Here is a 27468-nt window from a genome sequence, read left to right as displayed (position 1 = left end):
TGGTTTTGGAATATCAGATCTTCAGAACTAAGCTGGATTCAAATCCACTAAATAAAAAAAAAGCATAATAAGAAAATCCAATACAGTGTGACCCCTAAATTTATGGGATCAGCAACTGACATTTCACTTGCTCATGTTTGGAAAAAACGTCTTTCTGAGCATCTGGTGATCCTACAGTGCAGTTCTATGATCCACTGGAAGTTGACCACAGAATCATGTTGAAGGATCTTCATATGTCTAGAGAGACCACCTCTCTAGGCATCTGGAGATCCTCCCAACTTTCAGCAGAAATAGAGTGTCTACTATACAGTATTCATTTTCACTATCCTTGGTAAATCTGAGAATGTATTCCCCATGGATACAGGGCTTGGACTGTGATCACAGCTGACACATCAATTTAATAAATTTAATATGGTGGTGGCAGAAAATAGCACTTTTACAAGGAAAACTGCACTCTTCATATCATTTTATTGCCAAGGAGCTGGCAAGATTATTTTAAGGCTTGCCAGCCTTTCTGTTTTAGAATTGCTAAAATAATAATGGCAAAAGTTTATAATCTTAGATAAACAAAAATCATCATTAAGGTCTGTGCAAATTATAATAGTCCATTTCAATTTAGCATAAAACATTAGTTAATGGTTTTAGTTACACCTATTTTCATGGATTCATCATCCATAAAATTTAATAGGCTTAAATAGACTGTGGCTCTTGAACAGAAAACGTTAATAGTAGCATTACTTTTATTAAATTGAAATCAATATGCAGTGTATATAACTTTCATATACTCACCTCTTGTATCATCTCATTGGGAGGTATACCTTTAATTGAGGCAATTATTGATAAATTTTCTTGCACGGTTAATACATCAAAATATATATCTAATTGCTGACAAACTCCTGTTATCTTTCTTATATCCAGCATTTCATCTATTTCAGAAACTCTACATCCATATATTGTTGCAAATCCTAATGCAATAGAAAATGGGGCGGGGAAAACAGTGCCAGTCAGATAGCTAACAACATGAAATTCATCCAGATTTAGTAAGAAATACCTACACGCAGAAACACATACTTCTACTAGTGCATGGGCAAACTGTTGCTATTGGGAAATAAGGGGTCTCCCACACGTACGCCCCTGGATTCATGTAGAGCTTGGCTAACAGCACTCAACTGAGAGTGCAATAGGATGTTGGCTGCATGAAGTCCTTTCATGGACTAGGACAAACAGTTCTACCCAAAGCAATTCCATCTGTAATTCCTAGACATTACATTAACAGTTTTTAACTGTTAAAAATTGGGAGAAGGAGGCAGAGAAGAAAAAAAGAAGAAGTCCATAGATAACAGAGTAGACATATTTCGTTGGCATTTACCATCAGAAGGTGGGCACAATCCACAAAGAATGTTCATTAATGTTGTTTTCCCTGTTCCGCTATGTCCAAGCAAAGCTGTGATCTGGCCTTCATATATGTCAAAGGATAAACCTAATAGAAGAATGAAATCGTAATGGGAGAATTAATGATATTAGGAGACTGACAATAAAAGAGGATGTCTGCTTGGTTTTGAGATTTATAATTCCAAGACAATGTTATCTAGTAATCTGAAACTTTGCATGCATACTAAGCAGACCGTGAAGGTGTACATATGTACTAATTAATTTAACATATTTTAAATGTATCTGTGTGCTGTATTCTGCATTACAATATTCAATAATGAAATGGCAAATTTTCCTAATTAACACAGGGACTCTGGAACTAGCCACAGAGCTGCCCACAGCCTTGAACAAAGGCAACCAATTAAGACTTTTATTATACAAGTCAAGGTTACTGAGTCAGAGAGATAAGTAAACAGTTTGTGACAAACTACAGACACAGAGGATTCTGATTTTTTAAAATTTCACCATTATACTTGTGATTATTAAATACCTGAGAGGCAGAAACCCATACTGATCTATTGCAAATACATAAATAAATAATACAATTTTTATTTTTATCCCTATCAGTAAATCTTCATCTACTTCCTTACCACCACTGAATCAATACATCAATGAAGGTTAAGAGATATTCACTCATATGGTTACTTTTTCTCTTGCCAGATGTCTAAAACACTCTCTAGTAAAAGAGATGAATGCCTAAAACACTTACTTTTTAGAGCCTCCACAGTTTCACCCTTTCTGACAAAAGATTTCTGCACACAATTGATCCTGAAAGAAAACACATTAATTTTAATTTTTAAAAGACATTACAGCATTCTTATAGACAGATAAAAGTAAATGGTATACAGTGACCCTATATTTATAATATAGTAATATAAATAATATGTACAATGAGATCTGCTCTCCATGTTCAAAATGAATGCAACCTAATCTGTGGTTTTGTTTTGGCTTTATTTCGGGCTACATGACCGTATTCTGGAACAGTTTACTCCTGATGTTTTGTCAGCATCTGTGGCTGGTATTTTCAGAGAATGTTGACATGGAAGTGAGTGAGGTATATATACTGTGTGACTCCTGGTTGGGAGGAAGTGATTTACATGTTAATTTGCGTGTTGGTCTGTTGTTGAATGGCAAGGCCTCAGGGTGCCTATTTAATTAGTGATCCATCGTCTGCTGGGAAATCTCCTTGATCCTGGGTGGTTTTCATTTGCACTTGCTAGGTCTTGATTTTGGGGGTTTTCAGGACTGGTAGCCAAACTTTGTTTACTTCCAGGGTTTCTTCTTTCCTATTGAAGTTGTCCATGTGTTTCTGGATTTCAATGGCTTCAATTTGCATTCTCACCTGATAGTTGTTGGCATGGTCCAGAATTTCAGTGTTTTCAAACTGCATTTTGTGCCCAAGATGGTTTATAACGTGTTCTGCTACTGCTGATTTTTCTGGCTGACCCAGTCTGCAGTGTCTCTCATGTTTCTTGATTCACGTTTGAACACTGCATTTGGTGGTTCTTATGTAGACTTGTCCACAACTGCTCAGTATGCAGTGAACTCCTGCAGCTGTGAAAGGGTCTCTGCTGTCCTTCGCTGAGTGCAGCATTTGCTGGATTTTCTTGGTCAGTTTGTAGATCATTTGGAAGTTGTATTTCCTCACTAGCTTTCCTATTCTGTCTGTGACTCCTTTGATGTATGGTAAAAATACCTTCCTTTTGGGTGGTTGTTTGTCTTCACTCCTATGAGCTGACATCAGCAATACCAGCTGGAACACTGTCATAGAATCATAGAATCGTAGAGTTGGAAGAGGCCACAGGGGTCATCCAGTCCAACCCCATTCTGCCATGCAGGAAATCCAAATCAAAGCATCCCCAACAGATGGCCATCCAGCCTCCGCTTAAAGACCTCCAAGGAGAGAGACTCCACCACACTCCGAGTGAGGAGTGTGTTCCACTGTCAGACAGCCCTTACTGTCAGGAAGTTCCTCCTAATGTTGAGATGGAATCTCTTTTCCTGTAGCTTGCATCCATTGTTCCGGGTCCTGTTCTCTGGAGCAGCAGAAAACAAGCTTGCTCCCTCCTCAATATGACATCCCTTCAAATATTTAAACAGGGCTATCATATCACCTCTTAATCATCTTTTCTCCAGGCTTAACATCCCCAGCTCCCTAAGTCATTCCTCATAGGGCATGGTTTCCACAGCCAGAGAGAACACCACTGACCACTGGTAGTCTGGCTGGACTAGCTCACAGGAAGCACCCTCTCCCTTTGCAAAATGCTTTCCTTGTGTTCACTAGAGATGCTGCACAAACTTAAATCTAGTAGGTTTTAAGGTATATGAAATTCCAACAAATATCACTTCACAGGAGAGTGTCAAATAATTTTTACATATAGTCGAATGCTTTCATGGCCAGAATCCATAGTTTTTATGGGGTTTTCGGGCCATGTGGCCAAGAGTTTATTCCTGATGTTTCGCCCATATCTGTGGCTGGCATCTTCAGAGAATGCTGGCATGGGAGTGAGTTGGGTATACATATATATACTGTGTGACCCTTGGTTGAGAGGAAATCATTTACATGTTAATCTCTGTATTGGTCTGTTGTTGAATGGCAAGGTCTCAGGGTGTTTATTTAATTAACGATCCATTATCTGCTGGGAAATTCCCCCTGACCCTGGGTGGTTTTCATTTGCATGGGCTGAGTCTTGGTTTGTGTGTTTTTCATGACTAGTAGCCATACTTTGCTTCCTTCAAGGGTTTCTTCTTTCCCGTTGAAGTTGTGCAGGTGTTTATGGATTTCAGTGTTTTCCCTGTGCATTCTGACCTGATAGTTGTTGACATGGTCCAGAATTTGATGCTCAGGACGGTTTATAATGTGTTCGACTGCTCCTGATTTTCCTGGCTGACCCAGTCTGCAGAGTCTCTCATGTTCCTTGATTCATATTTGGACACTGCGTTTGGTGGTCCCTATGTAGATTTGTCTGTAGCTGCATGGTATATGGTAAACTCCTGTGGCCGTGAGAGGGTCTCACCTATCCTTTACTGAGTGCAGCATTTGCTAGATTTTCTTGGCCAGTTTGTAGCTCATTTGGTGTTTGTGTTTCCTCACCAGTTTCACTATTCTGTCTCTGACTCCTTTGAAAACCTCACAAAAAACTTTTTAAAATGTACATATCATTTTGTAAATTACGTAACATATGAAAAATATGATTCAACTTTTTTTCTGACACAATCTATGTCCATAATTAAATTGATAAATATATTTATTACTTGATTACTATATAAACAAGTTTCATAGTTAATTATTATTCTTATAAGAATATCAGCAGCTGAGAATAAGATAACATCATTATCAGTCATACCTGATAGCTTCCTTTCCTTGAAATTCTGGAGATACTGGTTCAATTATCTCATTGATATCCAAGCTCCCAATAATGCTGTTCTCAAACAATTCCTTATAATTTCTCTTTCGCTTTATCCAAAATGAGGGCTTGAGAAAGTAGAAAAAACTTCTTCGCAATCCATATTCCCCTAGCAATAAAATATACCCCCAAAAGAGTTTTAAAATATTAAATATACATTGGACACAGTATGTAGGTACTGTATATATTCTGCAAATATTTTGACTGCTTTGCACATCTGATTCACTAATTTTTAAGACTGTTGAGCAAACTGATATTTTCACCTCCATGACAGACCACATTACATAATTTTCACCTGCAAAATTAGTTGGAAACTACAATCTTCTGGTTGTGATTTCTGGGTTTAGTGGCAGGTTTGGGGTGTGTGTGTGTGTGTGTCCCAAATTAAATTCACCATGCAACATGTCTACATTTTTGGGTTAAATGGCACAGTGTGTGTGTGTGTGTGTTCATATTCATTCAGGTGAATTGGTGGGCTAGGGGCATTTGAAGGGGTTAGGAAAACTTTGGAAGCACCTCCACAGACCTCTGGGCCCTGATTAAGTCCTGCACAATTGCTAACACTACAATACAAGAATGATTTGAAGACATTACATCTATAAGAAAATGCATGCAAAAAGATGCAACACTTGACTGTAAGAATCAACTGTGTCAATAATAATCTCTTGATCTGTAAATTAAAATGGTCTTGTTTCTACAGTGTTTAACAAATTAACTAAGATGTGAAATATATTCTGATGTAATATTCCCTTTCCCTTGATTATTTAAATTTCTTGCAAATGGGTCTATATACCGTACATACAGCAGGTTCAAAAGCACAAGTCCTTAATATCTAGCCTGCAGTAGTGGTGGGTGAGAAATTAAATAAACTGCTAAATAATGAATAGAATAAAACCACAAAGAACAATGGATATAAACACAAACATATTTTTCTCTCCTTCTCATCGTACTCTCTGTGCTTGCAGGTGGAAAAAAAACTATATTGCAACACTCACATTAAGAACCCTTTCACTCCATGCAAGTATAGCATTTTTATTCTACTTTAACTGGCTGCACCCTATGAAATCCTGAGATTTGCTGCTTAGGGTATGGTGCGTAAAATTCTCTGCCACAAAGCTCCTCTAATGTCTCTTACTGAACTACAAATCCCAAGATTCTGTAGGATGCTGCCATGGCAAATAAAGTGATATCAAAGTGTTATAACAGTGTAGCATAAAAAAGGCCTAGTACACATGAGTCCTACATTTCCATGGTGGCAGGAGTGTGTACTTGTGTGAGACAAGAAGCTATGCTGACAGTAGCAGTGCTGTTGGTTGGGTCTCCCCTGAAAGAGAGGCTTTTGCTGAGGATCCAGACAAAATGTGCCAAAGAGCTACTGGGCATCAGCTGTAGTGTGGGGGAGAGGGGGGACATTGGTGGATGATCTTTTGGAGACAACAGAAGTGACACCATAGCTAATGCTTGTTAGTACTGCACAGATGATATGCAAATGACACTATACTACTAGTGGAAAATAGCAAAGGAGCCCTGGAAGGCTCCAAAGCATGCATCCATCTTTCCTAGATGGCATTTGAGGACAAAATAATTTTATTTTTATTTTATTTTTTGTATGTGTGTGTATGGGAGAAAATGCGGTGGGGGTTAGCACTCCAAAGTCTCCTGGACGACTAACACTCCTCCTCCCCATCTTTCACATTTATTTGCTCCTTCCCTACAAGCCCTCCTTTCTCCAAGGAGCCCAGAGTGGATTATATATAGTTCCCAGGTGGTCTGTCATTACAGCAACATATAGATGATGGCCAGGGATAGCCTTAGGGTAAATAATATGCTAGGCAAAGTGTTTATTTTCGTATTCTTAAGCCAATTTATATACCATACATCCCATATACAGAAATACATATCCGTGTGTGTATGTATGTATGTACAGTGCTTGCAGTACTCTGAAATGTTATCTCAGAATAAAGCACATTTTGCTCACCCCCCCCCCCCCCCCAGAATGAATACAAAGTAGAAACTTTTAAGGAGTAATAATTTAAACCAAATTGGTGGAAGCCTTCTTTGTGTCTTTTCCACACTTTTAAACTCCCTCCCTAAAAAAGCTAGGATGGCTCCTTCTCTGTGATTTTAATATGAAAAGGGCTTTTCATATTATTTTAAAATCTTTTTAAAAGTAAGATTTTAAATGGTTTTAATTTTGCTGTTATTTAATAACATAATAATTATGTTTTAACTATATTTTATTGCATTTTCTGCCTTTTTATAAGCCACATTAAATTTCAATCTGGGAGGAAGGCAAGATATAAATAAGGTAACGGATGGATGGTGTTTCATATTTACAGTTTACTGTAGAACTCTGAAGTTATCTTCATTTTTTTCTGACATAACTCAAAGCAGCTACTATGCTCAAATTCAGTCAGATCAACATTGACAACGCACTCTAAGGGTAACTCTAATTTTGTCCTACAAGACGCTACTGACTTGATATTGAATCTGGTCCCTGATAATATTCAGTTCTTTTCTATTTTTTCCTAAGATCTAGCAAACATACCTGGAATCACTTGGTCCAAATAAACCCCAAGGAGTAGGTAAAGTGTGCTATCAAGGGCCAATAGTGTTAAAGCAATAATGAGTGGATATGGGCCAAGAGTTAGATTTGAGAAAACAGCTCCGTTTTCATAATCTTCCAGATGCATAACCTGTGAACAAATGTGAAAGTTGCAGACACTATGAAAAAGCATTAGCATCTTAAGATACTGTGATGGAAAGTCACTGCATGAATAAAACTGACTGATTGCTACAGAATAACAACAGCATACCCTGTAAATGTTTTGGTTCAGCTGGGACAGACACACTTAATCCTGTGCCTTCTTAGTTTCTCAGCTGCTTTTAAAATGCCCTGGTTTCCTACCAGGTTTCCCTTTGCCCTTGGCTTTGTTCAGCTGCTGCAAATGTAGCTCAAAATGCAAATATAGTTTGCACTGAATGAGGGAGAATGGAATATTAGCCCTCCCTGTACTGTTCAAGCAGAAGAAAACTTCTGCAGCCTCTTCTTATTTTGTAACTGAAACACCTATATTATGTGCTTTCAAATTGCTTGTTGAGATAACAACCATTTATCCAATTATCTCCACCAGTTGCTCTCTCAATCTCTCTTTCTCATGGATTCACAGATTCCTCCCATCTCTAATTTACCTAAAATAGATTAATATTTTTTTCTTTTTTTATTGGAATATCGACATACTTACACATCACAAACAAAACCTTAACTCCTATTCTTGTCATCCCATAATTTAGATATCCCTTTCCATTTTTCATCATATTGTTGAATTGTTCTGTGATTTTTGGACATTGAAATCATATCAAAATTGGCTAGTTCATTCACCTTCAAGCTCTATTCTTCTTGGAACAGTATTAGATTCTTTTGAGGCTGTCGAAACCAAGTTTTTAAGATTGATCCTGGGCATCTCGAAATGTGTACCAAATGTTATGATCTGTCTTTAAACTGGAATGTTATCAATTGAGGCTCATATTTGGATATGCAAGTTTAATGTATGGTTAAAATTGCTTTTTAACCCTATTAGTTTGGCCCTGTTAATATTAACGGACCCTTTTAGATCAGCTTGGATAAATTCCTTAATTTTGAAACTTTCTTCTATTGGGTTATCAAGAGATCATGTACTTACGTTGGGTTATAATAAAGCAAAAACTGTTATCACAAAGAGAATTATATTTAATAACGTTTTAATATTATTTTTAAGATGCCTTTGAGGGAGGAAACCTGCTTAATTCTGGTGTATTTTAGTAGATAACAAATTTCTCAGGCGGTCTGCTATGATAGAAGCATACATTTTGGAGTCCAAATTTAATAAAGAGATTGGATGGTAGTTCTCAACTAGTTCGGGATCTTTTCTGTCTTTTGGAATTAGTGATGTTATCGAATGGCACCAAGATTCTGGATAATTTCCAAAATCAATCTGTTTTATAGTTTCTAGGAGTGGTGGAATTAATTCTTCTTTGAAGGTCTTATAGAATTTCCCTGTTAATCAATCCGGATCTGGGGCTTTGTTCCCCATTAATCTTTTTATTGCTAATTCTATTTCTTCTGCTGAAACTGGTTCATTCAAATCTTTGGTTTGTTGATCAGTAATGGATACGTTAATTTCCTTCTTTATATATTCTCTTATATTCACTCTTTTCTCTTGAGTTGTATCTTCTGCTTTATATAAATTCTTATAGTAGTTTGTAACTATACCTTTTATTTTATCTTGTTGTGTCGTAATAATGTCATCCTTTTTTAGTTTTAATATCGCTCTTTTTTCATTGTTCTTTTTTTAACCTCCAAGCGAGCCATTTTCCTACTTTATTAGCATTCTCGAAGTCATTATATTTAGTATATTTAATCTTATTTGTAACTTCTTGCATTGTATTTTTATTAATCATGTTTTGGATTAGTTTTAATTCATGGAAGATTTTTTTTTGTTAGGTTTTTCCTTTGCTTCCTGTTCTTTCTTTTTCAGTTGTACAAGTAAAGTTTTCTCTTTTTCCATTTTGTTTCAAGGTTTCTCTGCTTAAAATGTTTTTTTTTATTTAAAAAACCCCTTTTTTAAAAAAACTTTTGTCCTCATGTTGCCTGGCCACACCATTTCGACCTCTTTGAAACTGCTTGGCCAGCTGTATTTTGATTCCCATCTGTGAAATGCTGGAGGGTATCCAATAGTAATGAAGGGCAAACTCCTACAGACTCAGTCTAGCTTGAGACTACTTATAGGCAGAAGTGGAAAATGTTCAAAAAGATCATATTTCTCCTTGGTGCTGCATTCATTCTTAATTTCTATTTTTCAATAAACCTCCAACCCTTTTTTACTTGATGTTCAATAACAATAACAAGTGATGTTAAGTCTTCAATATTTTGGATAGGAGCTAAATAAGCTGTTGTGTGCCTTCAAGTCTTTTCCAATTTACAGTGATCCTAAGGTGAACTTTTGGAGTTTTCTTGGCAAGATTTGTTCAGAGTAGCACCTTTGAGACTCAGTGAAAGACATTGTAGCATAAGCTTTTGTAGACTTGGTCTACTTCCTCATATGCAGCAAGTTTATGAAAGCTTATGCTACAATGTCTTTCAGTCAGTCTCAAAGGTGCTAGAAGATCCATTTGCATACTGATATTTCAGACTAACACAGCTTCTGTTTATACAGTATACATTATTGTTTATACAGTGCAGGAGGTGGGAAGCTCCAGATTTTATTGAACTCAAATTCCCACCATCTCAAGCCATTGGCAAAGGTTGATGGGAACTGGAGTTCAACATCTGGAAGGCCACAGGTTTCCCACCTCTGTTGTATATATCATAGCTGCAAGTGAATAAGGTACTTTACTAACCTGTGAAATGCCAACTAAAAACGTGCACTCACAGAGTGGACTCAGTGACCATATAAAGGACTTTGGAAAATCTTCCACCAGGACAATGGTCAGGCCTAGAGCCCCAAAAGCCAAGGTTGTGAAATATTGAGCTGAGCCAGCATATGTTGATTTTTTGAAAATAGATGTTAGCATAAATGCAAAGGAAACCTAAAGAGAAACAGAAATGGTATTTCACTGCAGAAAACATTTTGAATGAAAATGCTAGATTTTCTATGAAACAAATGCAATTATTGCAGCAACAGCAAAAAGAAGAATGCATAGTTCACTCAGTTATACAGACAATATAATACACATGAAATACAGTATTCTGGTTTTCCTAAGAGTAGTATCCCCTTTGATAAAATGCAATATAAGTAGTTCTAGTTTTAGTGTCATTTGGCTAAGACCACATAAGGAAAACACAATCTCTTCTTTAATAATCTGTATATAAAACAAACAGGTTGTCTTCTCAAAAATTATCTCCTACAAGCACTTTTCAAGATTCAGATATAATTCAGATACAAGACACAATTTAGGCAATGATGTAGTGTTGACAATGAGTAAGACTTTACACAACCTTGTATTTTTTAACTAAATGCTTGGATCATTCCATGAACAACCAATGATGCAGTTGAAACTTGTCCATGGAAGGGGATAGGAGGTGATTTTCACTGATTCCCGCTTCCCTGCTGCAGCCTAGGGTGTTTCTTCCAATCCATGCTTTGTATATTCCAATACTCAACTGATCTGTTCTAGACTGTTGTCTGAATCTGAATCTAACTCTCTATCAGATTTTGTATTTCTCTGAATGTCCCAGAAAAATGCTTGACTTTAAAAGTATCAACATGCATTGAAGTATCAATATGCATTTGAAGTAAAATATGTTCAGAAACCCATATTTAAACATACTTTTTCATGGAGTCTCTCTCTCTCTCTCTCTCTCTCTCTCTCTCTCTATATATATATATATATATAGAGAGAGAGAGAGAGAGAGAGAGAGAGTTTAATGCAGACACAGCAGAAAATGAACAGGTAAATCAACACCTGCACTAGTGACATGGACTCTAACTCTCTTAACTACACACACTGGAGCTGAGCTCTATATCTTGTACACACATTTGTCCCATTCACATATCACGATGGGATGAGAATTACCTTTTTATTTGAAAAGATGTGAGGAAGACAAAGAAAAATGCCCTTCCATCTCATTTCTCACAGAACACCATTATTGGAAACAATTTTATCCAAGCTTAGCTTATTACCAGTGGGCAGGAGAAAACCTACTTAAAGACATTGCTGTGAAGTTGAGTTTTAGTAACCACTTCTGCATGCTGCATTTTACATGAGCCAGATACATGGTAAACTGGCTGGGTTTAGCTTAGGTTTAGAAATTACATGGTAAACTGGCTGTTACATCTAGCTTGGGATTAGAAATTCAGCTAAAAGAGAAAAACAACAACAATCAACTGTAGTTTTGTCAAGATGAATTACCCTTCGTTACTTGTCACCTAAAATAAACTATTTATGTCCTTTCATTCTGCTAAACAAGGAATACAGTGGTTATTAAAGTTAGATGTAACACTCAAAGGTTTTAAAAGGGATTAGTTTTAGGAGTTTTTCCAATACACTCAACATAAAATTAGAAATAATAATAATAATAATAATAATAATAATAATAATAATAATAATTTATATACCACTTTTCCAAAACTGATCAAAGCAGTGCACAACAAAGAATACAAAATACAATAATCAAAAATAACATGTGTGCTATAATTTATGGGAAGATGTAATTTTGGCACCTTATGTTACATCAGTACAGTTTCTGTCATAATTTTGAGCAGAATGAAAGAAACCACATTAGAAATTAAATTTTAACTCGTTTATTTGATTTAGACTCCTAGATTTAGATGTATCCCTGATACACACGAGGGGAAGAACAGGCAGAGCAATAAGAGAGTGTACTGGTAGATAAGGAGCAGGACTTAAGGCCTATACGCATGTGCAGGATACTCCATGGTATCCTGCCAGTGGTCCCAGCTAATTCTTGTCCACAGTACATACCTGTGGCAATGGGCAGGTATTCACATGCACACACTGCCATGCCATGAAGTTGCCACCATGCATTCTCTTACCTGCCACCACCACAGCCCCTGTGAAGGCATCTGCTGCAGCCTGTAAGGGCAGAAACACAGCACCAGGCTTCACTCATGTGGCCAGGCACTTCCAACATCACAGGCTATGATTGGGACCTTCACAGGGGACATGGCAGAGGCAAGGAAGGGGGTGTGCAGTCGTGCAGTTTGCCAGCTGATGTGACAGCATTTCTAGGAGCAGGTGGTTTTAAAAGTCTACACTAAGGGCCTTTGGGGCCAGAACTACCTGATCAGCAACTGATCTGTGTGATCCCAATTGGGGTCTGTTGGCCTACATCACTGGCACAGGATGTTGCCCGGACAGGGGAACACGGGCCTTTTGGTCTGTGTGTACAGACCCTTAGTCAGAATCATGTGTGCTGTCTAAGCAGTCTGTTTCTCCTCTCCCTATAGCTCTCCTCACAGACGGTGTAATATTACTAGGGATATAAACCTTCATTCTTGCACACAAGAACAAAGAATATCAAAAGGTTTCTCTCCACCATGAGAGAGTTAGACAGTTCCCCCAATTTCAGGGATTTTTTCAACAAAAAATTATTTCTCTGCAAAACATGGGGCGGGGGGAGAGTTGTTGCACAAAAACATTCTGCACAAGTGAGGTGGGTTTTTTGTGTGACTACCACATTCTGTGTGAAATCCTTTTGCACAAAAGCAACATTTCCTTGACTGTCTGCAGAAATTCCTTTGCCTCTCAAGTTGAAAATACAAGAGCACTGTTGCCTTTACATCAGGCCATCCAACTAGTATGGGATGTGAGGCCTCACCTTCACTTAGGGGATCGTGCCTAAAAGCTTATATTTCCTGCACAGTGCATATTTACATGTCTTAGAGTAGTATTTTTGTTTTGAAGAAAACACTAGCAGCCCCCAAAGGGGGAAAATAATTGAGAAGGGCTGCCTGATGGCAATAAGGGTGGACCCCTGCAGCTTTAATAGTTGTGTAAAGAGGGAATTCCAGCAAGTAGAGTTTATGCGACACCTGCTGAAACTCCCTCTTAAAGGTGCAGCAGCCTTGTCCTCTTTTGCATCTGGACACCATATACCTCAGTGATGATCATAGGAAGCACATTATTTTTTTAAAAAAATGAAAACAAAGAACTTGCCCCCAGTCATAGCTACTGCAAATCTAGGGTCCTCTTTCCTTTGTAGGATCAGAGATTTTAAAACAATCACAGAGTATCTGAAAACAGAAACCTGCTACAATTCCATATATGAGGTGAACAGATATTGCCTTAATTATCTGTGTTGCCATTAATTGCCCTGAATTTGGCCTCAACCCATGGTGACCCTATGAACGAGAGGCCTCCAAGTCCCCCTATCATCAAGCTCCCTGCTAGACTTCTGCAGATTCAGGGCCCTGGCTTCTCTGACTGAGTTTATCCATCTGGAATGCAGTCTTCCTCCTTTCCTTTTGCCCTCCATTTTACCAGTCATAGTCTTTTCCAGAGATTCCTTTCTTCTCATGATACAGCCAAAATATGACAATTTCAGTTTAGTAATCTTTGCTTCCAGGGCGAACTTGGGCCTGATCTGATCTAGGACCCATCCACTGGACTTTTTAGCAGTCCACAGTATCTACAGAACTCTTCTCCAGCACTACATTTCAAGTGAGTTGATTTTCATCCTGTCAGCTTTCCTGTCCAGTTTTCACAATGATATATAGAAAGGGAAATATGATGGCATAGACTATCCTAACTTTGTATTCAATAATATATCTCTACATTTCGGGATCTTGTCTAGTTCCTTCATAGCTACCTTTCCATGTCCCAGTCTTCTTTTGATTTTTACACTACCAAATGTCGACAGCTGAAAGTGTGAATGGGTGGGATGAAGGGGGTGGGTAAAAATAACAGACAACTGGCTATATGAGACCACAAAGTTCACCCATGCACCATCTCCTCAGATTGGCTAAAGCACTGTATTGTCTCAGGTCTTTCCAGCCCACATGAACTTGATATCATTTGCATGCTAAAGCTGTCCTTCTACACAGGATAATGGCTGTTCCTGAAACCTCATTTAGTTGACTTGGTTCAAAGTCAGAGCCCCTGACAAAATATAAAGGCCTGATAATGTCTTGTTTGCTCGCATGCTTCTATAGTTATAGAGCTAATTTATGGAAGGGATAAGCCCTGCTGTCTCAACTTTGGCACAAGATGCCACTGCTGCTAGCTAGGCAGTTAAAAAGGGAAAATAATGTTTCCTTTTCAGGAGGCCCCATGCCATGTTTCTCCTACAATAGAGCTGATCTGCTCTCTCTTGTTTCTTGTGTTAAACATCCTTCATTTTTGCTGAGTTACCAGATATGTTCTAGTACTGGCCTCCAAGAGTAGCCTGGTGAGAGATTTACCACATGTCTTTAAAACTGAGGATAAATCTGATTCTAGATGTAGCACATAATTTTCTTTCACAACTACATATTGTTTGCACATGGTGTATTCTCTGTTGTAGTTTACATCCTTCCCCCCAGGAAGCCTCTGGCTTCTCCATATAAGCTTAATGTAGCTGGATGCAATGTGCAATTGCCTCTGACAGCCTCTCGATCAACTTGTAGCCCTACAGATGTGTTTGCACTGCAACCTCCAGCATCCCTCGCCACTTACTATTCTGGCTAGAGCTGACAGGAGCTGGAATACAAAAATATCTGGAAAACCACAAGTTGTCCACCTCCAACTAGCCCTGATACAGATTTCTTAATCTGTAAGGTATCAGTTCCTTGACATCTGCTCAGTGGTATAGTGGACTATAATGGGCAAGGTGCTGTAGTGTCCTTTGCTAGATGGTGTTTTGTATATGTTCTGGGAGGGGTGATATGATGTTTCCTTTTTTAGTTCCATTTTCTGACTGGTTCTTTCCATGCATGGGAATACTTTCTACGGTATATACAAGGTTGTTACTGAAGATGTGGCAGAGTTGCCATTCATGCTGGGTTAGTACCTGTCATTTTTTTCTATATTAACTGGTTTAAAATTGCATTATTCACTGTAGATACACAAACTATTCACTACATGTCCCCAGACAGAAAGTAGATCAGGGCTTCTCCTGTACCTTTAATGGTTGTTTAGAAGGGGGAACCTAACTAAATATTAGGGAAAATTTTATTATGTAAACAGCTATTCAGCAGTGGAATAGACTATCTCAGAAGGTGGTGGGTCCATCTTCTTTGGAAATTTCTTAAAAAGAGGGTAAATGGCCACCTCATCGGGATGATTTAGCTGTTGATGGCTGCACTGGCAGAAAAGTTGGACTAGGTGTCTTTGGAGTCCCTTCTGTGATTCTCCTATAAGTACAAAAGCTCAATCTTCTTTTCCATCTGGCCATTCTAGTACCAAATGCCATGACTATATTGGGAGCTGTCTGTGTAGCAGGAGTAATGAAACTCCTTTCTAAGAATGACAATATTAAGGATGACTCTAAAATTACTCTAAAATAAGCATACACACACACTTACAGAGGATAATCCATATAGGAAAAAAAGAAGAAATATCACAAAGCTGCTACTTTGAGGAAAGAGTGAAGAATATGTTGCAATGACCGACATGAGAAGGGACATGACAAAAATCAGACTGGCGTAGAGTAAAACCCAAGAAAGCCTAGAAAAAGGAAAAACACAATGAAGGTTCACAAATTCAGAGTCATCTTTACAAATGACTAAGTTAAATCTAAACAGTATTAAATGCTGTATAAAGTGATAGCCCTGAAAGGAGCCCTTGGTTGAAACTAATGAAGCACAGAACAACAAAGGACATATGGAAATGCATTATTTCATATTCATTAAATATCAAATAATGAAGATGATTTACTCATCTATCAATCTGGGGTAAATTTCTCCCCAATGTAAATAGCACCTTTAAAGGAGAAATGTTCCTCAGGAGGGAAAGGAAGATTTAAATTCCACTTCCAAACCTCCTGTGGTCTCACTATCCATCCCCACATGGTACGATTTTCATATTTAAAAACCTCCACTTTAAATAGTTTTACACTATGCATTTCATATAAACAATGCATTTAATAGAAATAATGTGACTATTTCATGCATACTGTAGAAAAAATGGTTCCAAGAGAAACTTGAAGAAAAAAGAAATGAATGGAAAAAAGAACAGTGGAAATACATTAAAACAGGCAATGGTGACAGAAAACTGAAATTTGGGAAGTGAAACACAAGAAAGAGAAGTCTAGTGGGGTGACACCACTGCTCCCTAAACATTTGCCTTTGGCAAATACAGATTGTGGCATTCACCTGTATCCCCTTAAAATGCTGAAGAGATGGTGTGATTGAGGCAAGCCTCAGTGGGAAAAGAAAGAAAAAGCCTCAGGCGAGTTACAGACCGCACATTTGGGGTGGCCTGCACTCGCCCCTTTCCCCGGTGTATCGGGGCCTCAGCTGCCAGAACGGCAGCCTCCGAGGCCCCAATCCGCCGCTTTTCAGGTCGTGGGGAAGCGGCAAAAGGCCGCTTCCCCGCGGCCTGGAAAGGGGTGTCCTTGGGGCTTCAAGCCCCAAGGACACCTGGCAATGGCGAGGAGGAGGAGAAAGGGGCCGCTTGGCCCCTTTCTCCTCTGCATCTCTGTAAAGGCTGCGCCCAGCGACGCAAACGGCAAAAGGAGCTCCGTTTCGGAGCTCCTTCTGCGGCCATGGAAAGGGTGCACTATGCACCCTGGCGCAGTGTGACGATGTCATGTCCGCAACGCCCCGTATAGAGGCGGCGCGCTCGTGACGACATAATGGCGGCACCATCTACATAGGGCGCCGCCATTTTGTACGGACTGGGTCCGTATTAGGGTTAGGGTTGTCCGGAAGGGACACCCCTTCCTAACCCTAGTACGGACCCAGTCCAGGAGGACCTTGAAACGGTAGTACATGCTCTGGTAACCTCTCGTTTGGATTTCTGCAATGCGCTCTACATGGGGCAACCCTTGTACCATACCCGGAAGCTGCAACTGGTGCAGAATATGGCGGGAAGACTGGTCACTGGTACTTTCATGACCAGTCATATAACACCGGTCCTTAAAGACCTCCATTGGCTGCCTATTCGCTTCCGGGCACAATACAAGGTGTTGGTTATTACCTATAAAGCCCTAAATGGCTTGGGCCCAGGGTACTTGGAAGACCGCTTCTCTCCATACAATCCGCCTCGCACACTCAGGTCAGCCGGGAAGCAACTGTTAAGGGTTCCAGAAGCTAGATATACTACCACCACCCAGAGGGCCTTTTCTACCTCGGCCCCCAAGCTCTGGAACTCGCTCCCCGGCGAGCTCCGCTCAGCCGCCTCGCTGGACCAATTCAAAAAGGGGTTGAAGACATACTTGTTCCAGCAGGCATACCCCTGACCCCTGAAGTACTCCCCCCCTCCCCTCTCAAAAGCATTGGAAGCTGGCTTGAGATTTTTTATTTTTTGGATGATAATGTAACTGTGTTTTATCCTGTTTTTATTGTTGATTTTATTGTATTGTGGATGTTTTTAACTATGTTGTTAAACCGCCTTGATCTTTGGAAAGGCGGTATATAAATAAATTATTATTATTATTATTATTATTATTATTATTATTTTTAAGGCCCGTGTGTAACGGGCCTCAGTTTTTTAAAAAATCAAAAATAAATATTAAAAATAAATAAAATGCAATTAAAATATTCTCTTAAAATTGTCTTTAAAAACATCACATCTTATCAAATTTTCACTTTGGGATTCAGAACAGGAAATAATTAAAGAATCAACGATTAAATGGGCAAAAGACTGTGTGCATCCTATCAAATTAAATCAATGGGAAAAAATATGGAAACATAACATTAAATTCACAGCGGCTCAGAATCTAAGGGAAAACTGGTATAAGATGTACTTTAGATGGCATTTAACTCCAGCAAAGCTAGCTAAAATATATAAAAATAAAAATAACAAGTGCTGGAAGTGTGATAAGGCTATTGGTTCCTATTTCCATTGTTGGTGGACCTGTCCAAAAGCAAAAACTTTTTGGAAAACCATAGTTAAAGAAATAAATGAGATTTTAGAAATCGACATAAAAATCACCCCCAAAGTTATGTTATTAGGTATATTTGAGGATGAATTAGATAAGAAATATGGGAAAATCCTAATGTATATGGTTTCTATCATCAGGATTCTATATGCAAAGAAATGGAGATCGTGTGAAATACCTAACTTGCAAGACTGGTCTATGTATTTGTATGATATGATGCAAATGGACAAGCTCTCTTGTGTGATAGAAGAAGATTCCTGGGAGACGAGATCAAGAGACTGGTGTAAAGTTTTGGCCTATATTAGGAAAAAATTGGGTGATATAATTTTATAAGTTTATGTTATCATCAGCTGGGGATTAAAGGAAATATGTTATAAAATTGACCTTAGTTAATATAATACTATAAGAATAGGCTGTGATTAAGGGTAATAATATAATCTATGTGCTCTGGATTCGGAACTAGACTAAAATGTATTCACTGTTTGACTCCCTTTTTCATGGAAGTAGATATTTTTCTTTTTAAGAGCTACTTTGATTTTGGGGAAAATACAGTTATCCTCAAAATTTAACAGTTTATAAATTGGCTTAGATATATAGAAGATAACTATACTGTATGAGAGTAAAAGAAGTTATTAATCAATGGGGGTGGAAGTGGTTTTAGTGTGGGGCATGAATGGGAAGGTATGAGTAGTTAATAGAATAAAAGGGTTTGGGGAAAGAAGAGACTCCAAAGATTTTGAAGAGTTGGTGCGAAGAAGTGAGTTGGAGATAAAGGTTTATGTAAGTGAAGATAGTTAGAGTAGGTTTGGCTAGAAAGAGTATATGAATTAGGCTTAGGAGGAATGTATGATTTGTCAAGAAAAAGAGAGTAGAGGGAGTGAGATAAGTAAGAGTAAGAATGGATGAATATAATAAAGAGGGTTAAGGGGGAAGGTCGCCGAAGGAAGGCTACAGAATCTGGATTTAGAATTATTTTAAGAAAGCGTTGTCATACTATCTTATCCCACAATGTATGGATATGTTGGAGTGATTTATATGTGATTGTTTATGTTTGTCATTTCTTTTTAAATTTAATAAACTTTTTCAAAAAAAATCACTTTAACCACATGGAATTATATGCATGTAAATAAATTTAGGATCGGCATATGATATTGTAATTTAAAGGTACAGTACTTGTCATCCGTGGTTTGAGCTTCCACGGACAGCAAGCACAGTTTTTTTCAATGGGCATGAAGATGGTGGCACAAATGGGCACGGGTGCCCATTGAAAAGAACAGGACTTAAGATCCTGCATGTTTTGCTATCTGCTGGGGGGGGGGGGCAGAAGAGACCCCCCCAGGATAGCAAGAGACAACTGTATACTTTTAATTTTGCTAATTCTTTATGTCACAACTATTACCATTAGATTCAGTAACATATGGAAATTACAATTTGTGAGTAACACTAGTACAAAAACATTACTAAGATTTCTGTATAGTGTTGTATGGGAAGAGGTGACACCGTGAGTTACTGTACCAAGTGATGCCAACTCTAGTGATGCCACTGTTAACATTCATTGTACATTCCCTACATATTTAAATTCTGCAATGCATTAAACCATGCAGTACAATATAAATGGATAATCAAAAGAGTGATCTGGCATTTGGTGATTCATATTCAACCTCTTATCCAACAGTGATCATATAAATGATTCAGTTAAATGACACTCACAAAAAAGCAACAAAGGCAACAATATGCTTTTGTCCCTTGATACTTGAAGGGATATGTTTTTTTTAATGTGTGGCTGTACTGAACCACCCTGTTTCTATAACTGAAGAAGAAAGAAAGCTCTCTGTGTTTCTAGTTCTTAGGCTTTGACATTGGGTTCCATATCTCTAAAATAGGTAATTCATAGTTAGCCTTATCTGTTGATTATACAGTACAGAGTTAAGTGGAAGGTTAGCTTAATTGCTTGTGGTATATGCTCCAGAGCTTGGAAATAACTACTTATAAATAACAACCTATTAGTAATTAGTTTCTTTCCCAATCACATTAGTGTAGCTAAAGGGCAAAGCACATGGCCAATAAAGAGCAGCCTCTGGCCGCTCTGCCCACAGTTGTGCTGGGACTGCAGCAACCACATGACCCGCTTCCAAAGTGGACCACTACTGTGGTCCCAAGCCACCATTGCCTGGTGTCAGATTATTTCTACTCATTTTTGATCCTGTTCAAATGATCACAGCATCGGAGCAGCTTCCAGCTGCTTTGGGGGCATGTGTTGTTTGAATGCCATGCCCCCACAATTAATTCCCCCACAGTGGCTGGAAGCTGTTTTATTTCATAGAACCATAGAATAATAGAATTTGGCCCATGTGTTTTGGGCCTATGTTATATTGTTATTTTAATGTAGTGAGTGGTAACTTACTTTGCTGTGGAGGCATATCATCATTTAATGATGCATGTGTTTTAAAAAATTATTTAAAATATTGTTTAAATTACTTTTAAGAAACAGGAAAGCAAAGGGTTACTGCTCTAAATGCAATGTATAAAATGAACAACTTTGGTCTATAACTGTAGTAATTAATTTTCAGAGTCATTATCTCTGTTATCTATGGAGATTCATATGACATGTATGTTGTACTAAACCCACAGGTTAAGGTAAGTTCACACATCTGACTGCTTAACTTCAAACTGAATGACTTTTAGCTATTTAGGTGGAGAAACTGCCAAAAGCAGACCCTTGTGCTACCTGAGGATGAGTGAAAGACAAAAGACTTTGAACTAAGATAAGTTAACTTAAGCAAGTCCGTGGAAGAAGTTTCCACATGTCCTCCCACCTGCTACAGCCACATGAGTTTTGCCTGATATTTAAAAGGGGGATGGGAGTAGCTGTCCTGAAAAATGTGAAGCAGCCTTTAGAGGACTGATGAAGCATTAGGCAGCAATCTGTCAGATTCAGGGCAAATTTCCCATCGATCAGTAGCCCTTATACTCTAAGATTTTGAGGAACTCCTTAATGTGAGGACATCGGTAGAGGAAAGAATGTGAGGCATTACTCCCATGAACATCCTAAATTGGTGATTCTCAATCTTTAGTCCTCCATATGTTCTGAACTTCAGCTCCCAGATTCCCTGACCACTAGCCAGGTTTTCTGTGAGATGAAGTCTGAAACACATAGAGGAATAATATATGAGAACCACTGTCTTAATAAATATATCTTAAGATCCAAGCCATGATGTGTCTCCTGCATAATGCATCTCTGAGATAACATGACACTTATTCTGTTTTGGTATCATCAAAGAACTAAATCTCATATTCACATACCAAAAAGCTGTGTCTTGAAGTCCCATTACCATTAAGAATTCTTTCATTTTTTTTTCCTTTTCTGTCACAATATGGATGGTCATGAAATAGCCAAATGGTGAAAAGGCAATCACAAGGTAAGTTAGTATGACTATGCGAACAAAATCATTTGTTTCCACAACAGCAGACTTTCCCATCATGATGGCTTTTGTTGATTCCAGTTCCTCCAAAACGGAATGATTGGTCTTTAACTAAGAAAAACAAAAGTTAAAACCAGTTTTTACATTATTGCATCAGCTATTTTAACAGAACATTTTTATTTCTAAAATAAACTGTAACACTAAATACACCAGTTTGTTTGCTTTACTTATCTTATAATCTGACTAGCCACTTGCAATAAAACTTGAAACAACGGATTTCAGAAAAACATTCTGGCTATAGTACACATTCATGCTGAATTCTTGACATTCTAACAATTTGAAGAAAATGTCAACATTTATCCCAATCTATGAATATGTTAGAGAGCTTTAGTAATCCATATCCATACAAATCAATACAGAATGATTATACTATATAAAGTATGGCCATATCAGTCATTAACCAGCATCTCAGTAATTTAAGGGTGAAACAGACCGCCCCAAAGGGGTGGCTTTAAGCCGCCCCTTCTGAAGGCAGATTGGGGTTGCGGCACCTGCGTGTCATGGCTCCAATCCACCTTTCTGCCAGCTGAAAAAGAAGAGGCAAACAGACACTCCTTTTTGCACTGGCAAAAATCCGGCTTTTCCTCCTCACCGCAGCTGGAAGCCAGCTTTAAGGTGCTCCAGCAGCATGCAGAGTGTAAACGCTGCACTGCCAGAGAGCCCAGAAGATGGCCCACTTCCAGGCAGCTGGGTGGCTTGAAGCTGGCTTCTGGACATCTTGAGAGCATGCGTCATCTGTACACCACACCCCCAAGATGCCTGGAAGCCGGTTTTTTATGACAGTCTGTTTTGCAGCTTACTTTTAAAAAAGGTAAAACAGAGGTGAGTATAGGGATATAAAGGATATTTGCAGTTATTTATTTCTTGGTGGAGAAATAGGGTTTCAACTGATCAGGAAACACCACTGGGAAAACAACAAAACAGTGTTTCCTGTGAAGGGGATACATTTTTAAAAAGTGTATCTGTACATAGAAGATTTCAGGTTGCATGAACAGTGGGAGAATACTGTACAGAAATATTTATTTTCTCTTGCAGCAGGGAGAAAACTACAGAAATTACTCATCCTTGCATGATAGGACAATAGTCAAGGATTTTTATCCTTAGGTGAGAGCCATAAGGCCCTCCAGATGTTGGACTGTAACTCCTAGCATGTCACCTTTGGCCATGCTAGACAGAGCTGATAGTAGGTGCAATCCTACCAAATTTGAAGGAACATATGATCTTCATCCCTCTTCTAAAGTAGAATTCTAATATATAACCATGGATTCTTACAATATATCATTTCACTGGGCATTGGAAGCATATATACAGGCTTCAGTCCTAGGTCCAATGACCCTCATAGGATACTGTTAAGGATGGAATTGGCAGGTGAGATTTTTAGCAATTTCCCCTTGGTCCTTTCCTAGCATAGGATATTGAACCTAACAAATCTCTTTCAAAGAGCCAGAGAATCTTCTAGAATGTTACTGGGAACTGTAGAATAAAACAACACACATCTTTCCCCCTATTCCCACTAGAACAAGCCTCCACTTAAGTGTCTTTTATGGACAGAAAAGCTCTCCCATTCATGGAAATGCAATTTAAATCCAAGTCATACTTTAATACATGGACTTACACTGTCCACAGTTAACCAGTGCTCCTCCAGCAGCAGCTATTCACAATAGTCTGCCACATACATGATGCATCCAGGCAAGGTTGGCACTGAAATCCTTTTGGAAACCATTATAAATTTAATAGTCATATATGGAGCCACCTGTTATAGCCATGCATCAGGGAGAAGTACTGAGTTATGAGAAACTGTTTCTCAAAAGACAGGAAAAGATGTCAGTTTTTTAAAAAGACCTTAAATACTTTAGAGCTAAACAATACTAATTAGTGACTCTTCACATTCCAGTTATTTACCTTTATCAGCAGTGCATCAATACAGATCTGCAGTGCTGCAAATTCATATTCCCAGTATGCATTAGCTTCACAGTTTGGAGAAGAGCTTGAACAGCTAGCTACCAACAACAACAACACCCAAAACAAATAATGAGAAGCAAAACCTGAAATTGTTTTGTTTGATAACTGTTCAAAAAGCATTAACACTGAAAGGCTGACATCAAATTTCAAAGTTCTGATGCTAAAAAAATCTATGCAATCATTTCATCCCCACTATTCTAGTTCTAATGCTGGCATGGATAGATTGTTCTTTGGTTGCCTGTCAGAGGATATCATAAAATTATTTTTTGGTTTTCTTATATTGCTATACCTTCACCTAGGAAACACTTAAGAACTTTACAAAAATAAACATTTTGGAAGACTGTTGCATAGGGCTAAATCCAATGGCTAATTCCAACTACAGCAAACCCACTGAATCAATACAAACACTTATTTAAATTCCACTGAGTCATAGGTCTACTCTAGCTGGGATTATCAAATGAATTTAGACAGTACCTGGGAGTAATTCCCACTGAATTAAGTGGGGTCTTCTTCTTAATAGGCATATATATATATATATATATATATATATATATATATATATAAAAATTACATGGTTAGATTAGACAGTTTGCTTCAGGCAAAAAATTATTCTCTTCAAAACACTAACACAAGAGTAACCAAAGTCAAATTTCTCCATTTAACACCTTTAAAAATACCAAGTACACATTATTTATATATTTATTTATATTTACTCTTTGATTTCACATAAATTGAAGATGATGGAAGAAGTCCTGATGAAAATTTGAGATGATAGGACATGGAGTCATTGAAAATTATGCCTACAAATTTTTCTGAGCTTTGAAGACTAGCCTCTTCCATTTCTTCCTCACTCAAAAATTCTACGGCATCTTTTCCTGAAAGGTAAAAAAAAAATTAATCATACTTGTGTTTCTTTTGTTTTGTATAATTCAACTTTAAGGCAAGATAAAGTCTTTAAAAACTCAGATTATACTCAAGAGAATTAAATACTTTTCCATGCAGAGAACATACTCTGATGACTATTACTTGCAAATAAATACTAAAAAGGCAAATCAAACTTATGTAATGACAGAAAACTTACAGTACCTTCCATGCAGTATTCTGAAAACAGTTTGTGCATTATTTTTCTTGTTGTATCATTCCCTGATGTGTAGCCAAAAATGAAATTAACATATCTGGAGCGATTGGGAAGATTTGAATCAGGCACTTCATCATGTCTTTTGTTTGGCTGTATCATGCTTATTATTATTAGTAAACCTAACAAGGTAATTGGAATCAGGACTTCCTGCATAAAATAAAACAAATTTAATGAAAAGGGTAAAAGAGAACTATGAGTACATTCCTGAATACCCTTCTCACAAAATGTATATGCTTATGCACATGTAACTGGGAGCAGGGATGCAGACTTAAAACCAATTATAAATCTAATTATACACATATTTTGCATACCAGTAATTAACAGTGTTTATAAAACATTTTTAAACTGCATTTTTACTGGAGTTTTGGAGATATTTTACAAACCAAAACAAAAGAAGCATAATCAAACTGCAGCAAATAAATGTATGTGCTTAGACTTGAGCACCAATATTAAGATCCTCTATCAAGACATCAAACACACACAAAAATTCATGGGTTTTAGTTTACCTGAATCAGCTGACAAAAAAACTTGAACATGAAATGAATTTATAGGAAGGAAGAAATGTGACTGTGCAAGACACTAGTACTATAACCTGTCAAAGCCAACTCCCATTATCCTTTATAACAGTGATTAAATATAGGCATTGTTGTTGCTTTCCAACTGGTAGTTTTGTTCACTTCAGCTTCTTGAAGAAAAAATAAGGTAATGAGGTCTATGTGTCCAGCGTTTCTGAATCTTTATTCAAAAACATTCACTGTGGCTTGTTTTGCATTATGTGCCGCTTAAAAATCCTGTGGACCTCCCTCCTCTTCCGTGGCTATGAGGATGGGCTACTGGGGCTTTAGCTGGTTTCATTTTAATTTTATTCTTGTATATTGTATGGTGCTGTTTTTAACCATTGTATGTGTACTGTAATTTTATGTAAACCGCCCTGATCTATGGAAGGTGCGGTATATAAATAAAAGCTTTATTTATTATTATTATTAGTAATTTAAAGGCTAGGTCACAGTCTTTTTTCACCTTTTTAAGATAACTACATCCCCCCATAGTCTTTTGAATATTATTGAGAAATATATTTACGTACTTAGTGTATCTTCAGCAACTGCAACCATCTCTGTGCTAATTTTAAAGCCCATTTTCTAACTCTTGCACAGCTGATTCCTACCATATTGTTGATTTTAATAACCCAGGCTCTGTAAGTTCACTTTCACTGCTGATTTGAATTCTGTGAGTAGTTACATTAAGTGTGAGACTACTATCTAATTTCTGTGCACAGGGAGATAGCTTTGCTCTGAAGCAATTCATAGAATGGATTTTTTTTTTAAAAAAAAGAATCATGGATCAATATGTTTAATGTACTTTTCTTTATGGCAGCTAGCTGTTAGAATAAGGGTGAACAACTGTGGAAAACTAGGGGACTGGCTCCCACAGAAAAAATCACCCCGAATGCAATGGATTTTAATAATCATCTTAAAGCATGGTGCTACATACATACTACTTTGAACTATTTTTCGTTTGATATAATTCAACTGGGTTTTTTAAAACAAGAAGACACACAACCATTTGTGATCAGCTCACCTGTATGCTAATTTTTTTAGTCCTCCATTTAACTAGGCAGTTCTTGTATAAGAGTGCTCTAGTTTGTCGCCACACTCCTACTTGTCTTGTAACATCTGAGGACATTTTTAATGATTAGCCTAAAAAGTAAACACAGTACATGTGGTGTGATGTACATCAATGATTCTTATCTTTTTTTTCCAAATAGCAAACATTCATATCTACACTATGGAATATTCTGCCAATTTTTACAGGAATTTTTTTTCATAACTACTGATCAATGAGTGAAAAGGGTAAACTACTGGAGAATAAGACAACTTGTGTTGGTGGTAAAAAGATACATAACAGAAGGGATATGATATGAAATGAAACAAATAAGAAATTGCAGTTCTGAAAGTGCTCTATGGTGGTCCTACTTCAGGCTCTACTTAACCATTCAAATTTTTCTTCTTCCAACATTGTATGCAACTACTGTACATTCTATAATCCCATTGATGTGATAAAACAATCACATCCAGTGATTCCTCCCCAGAATGTATTCTGTCTCTCTCTCTGTCTTGCCTTGTTCAACCAAACCCTTACTTTCTAGCCTGTTGCACAGGGCCTTTCGCAGGGATGCCGAGGTGGGGGTTGTGCATCCCCAGCCTCGTTTAGCCTTACTTCTCATGTTGCAACAAATGGCTATATAGGGCTTTCATTTTAAGGAATTTTAATTATGGAATGTTTGAATGCTATATTGAAATTAGCATCTATCAGTGTTGTATCACATCCACTGAAATTCCTTCTACCCAACTGTAAAAGTGCTGTCTTATTTTCATGGAGCCACCCTAGGATAATTTGAATAGATTCATTCCTTCATTCCACACCTGCTGAAAGAAGAAGCTACCGGATAGTGAAGTCTTCATGGCAAGCCAAGAAGTCTGGAATCACTCACTGTAAATAAGATCTCAGTGTGCATACTGCAATTTT

The 27468-nt window shown here is 37.8% G+C and overlaps 1 protein-coding gene across 1 annotated transcript in view; it reads right to left on the bottom strand.

Annotated features, from left to right (window-relative positions):
* LOC149322367 (cholesterol transporter ABCA5-like) overlaps window positions 1-27468 on the bottom strand; it is a 70950-nt gene that overhangs the window by 40310 nt on the left and 3172 nt on the right. The window contains exons 2-13 of the mRNA XM_089540434.1: window positions 26521-26639; window positions 24891-25089; window positions 24518-24679; window positions 23745-23842; window positions 21664-21893; window positions 15842-15983; window positions 10218-10406; window positions 7387-7534; window positions 4779-4947; window positions 2141-2199; window positions 1370-1480; window positions 790-965 (exon numbers count right to left, since the gene is read on the bottom strand). Coding sequence (XP_089396560.1) covers window positions 790-965; window positions 1370-1480; window positions 2141-2199; window positions 4779-4947; window positions 7387-7534; window positions 10218-10406; window positions 15842-15983; window positions 21664-21893; window positions 23745-23842; window positions 24518-24679; window positions 24891-25089; window positions 26521-26625 — 1788 coding nt within the window. The 5' untranslated portion in view covers window positions 26626-26639. The remainder of the gene's footprint in view (window positions 1-789; window positions 966-1369; window positions 1481-2140; window positions 2200-4778; window positions 4948-7386; window positions 7535-10217; window positions 10407-15841; window positions 15984-21663; window positions 21894-23744; window positions 23843-24517; window positions 24680-24890; window positions 25090-26520; window positions 26640-27468) is intronic.

The sequence above is a fragment of the Sceloporus occidentalis genome, unplaced genomic scaffold (assembly GCF_023333645.1).
Source record: "Sceloporus occidentalis isolate IW3139 unplaced genomic scaffold, rSceOcc1.0.p SCAF_1, whole genome shotgun sequence".
Lineage (NCBI taxonomy): Eukaryota > Metazoa > Chordata > Lepidosauria > Squamata > Phrynosomatidae > Sceloporus > Sceloporus occidentalis.
This window is presented reverse-complemented; position numbering and strand designations above follow the sequence as displayed.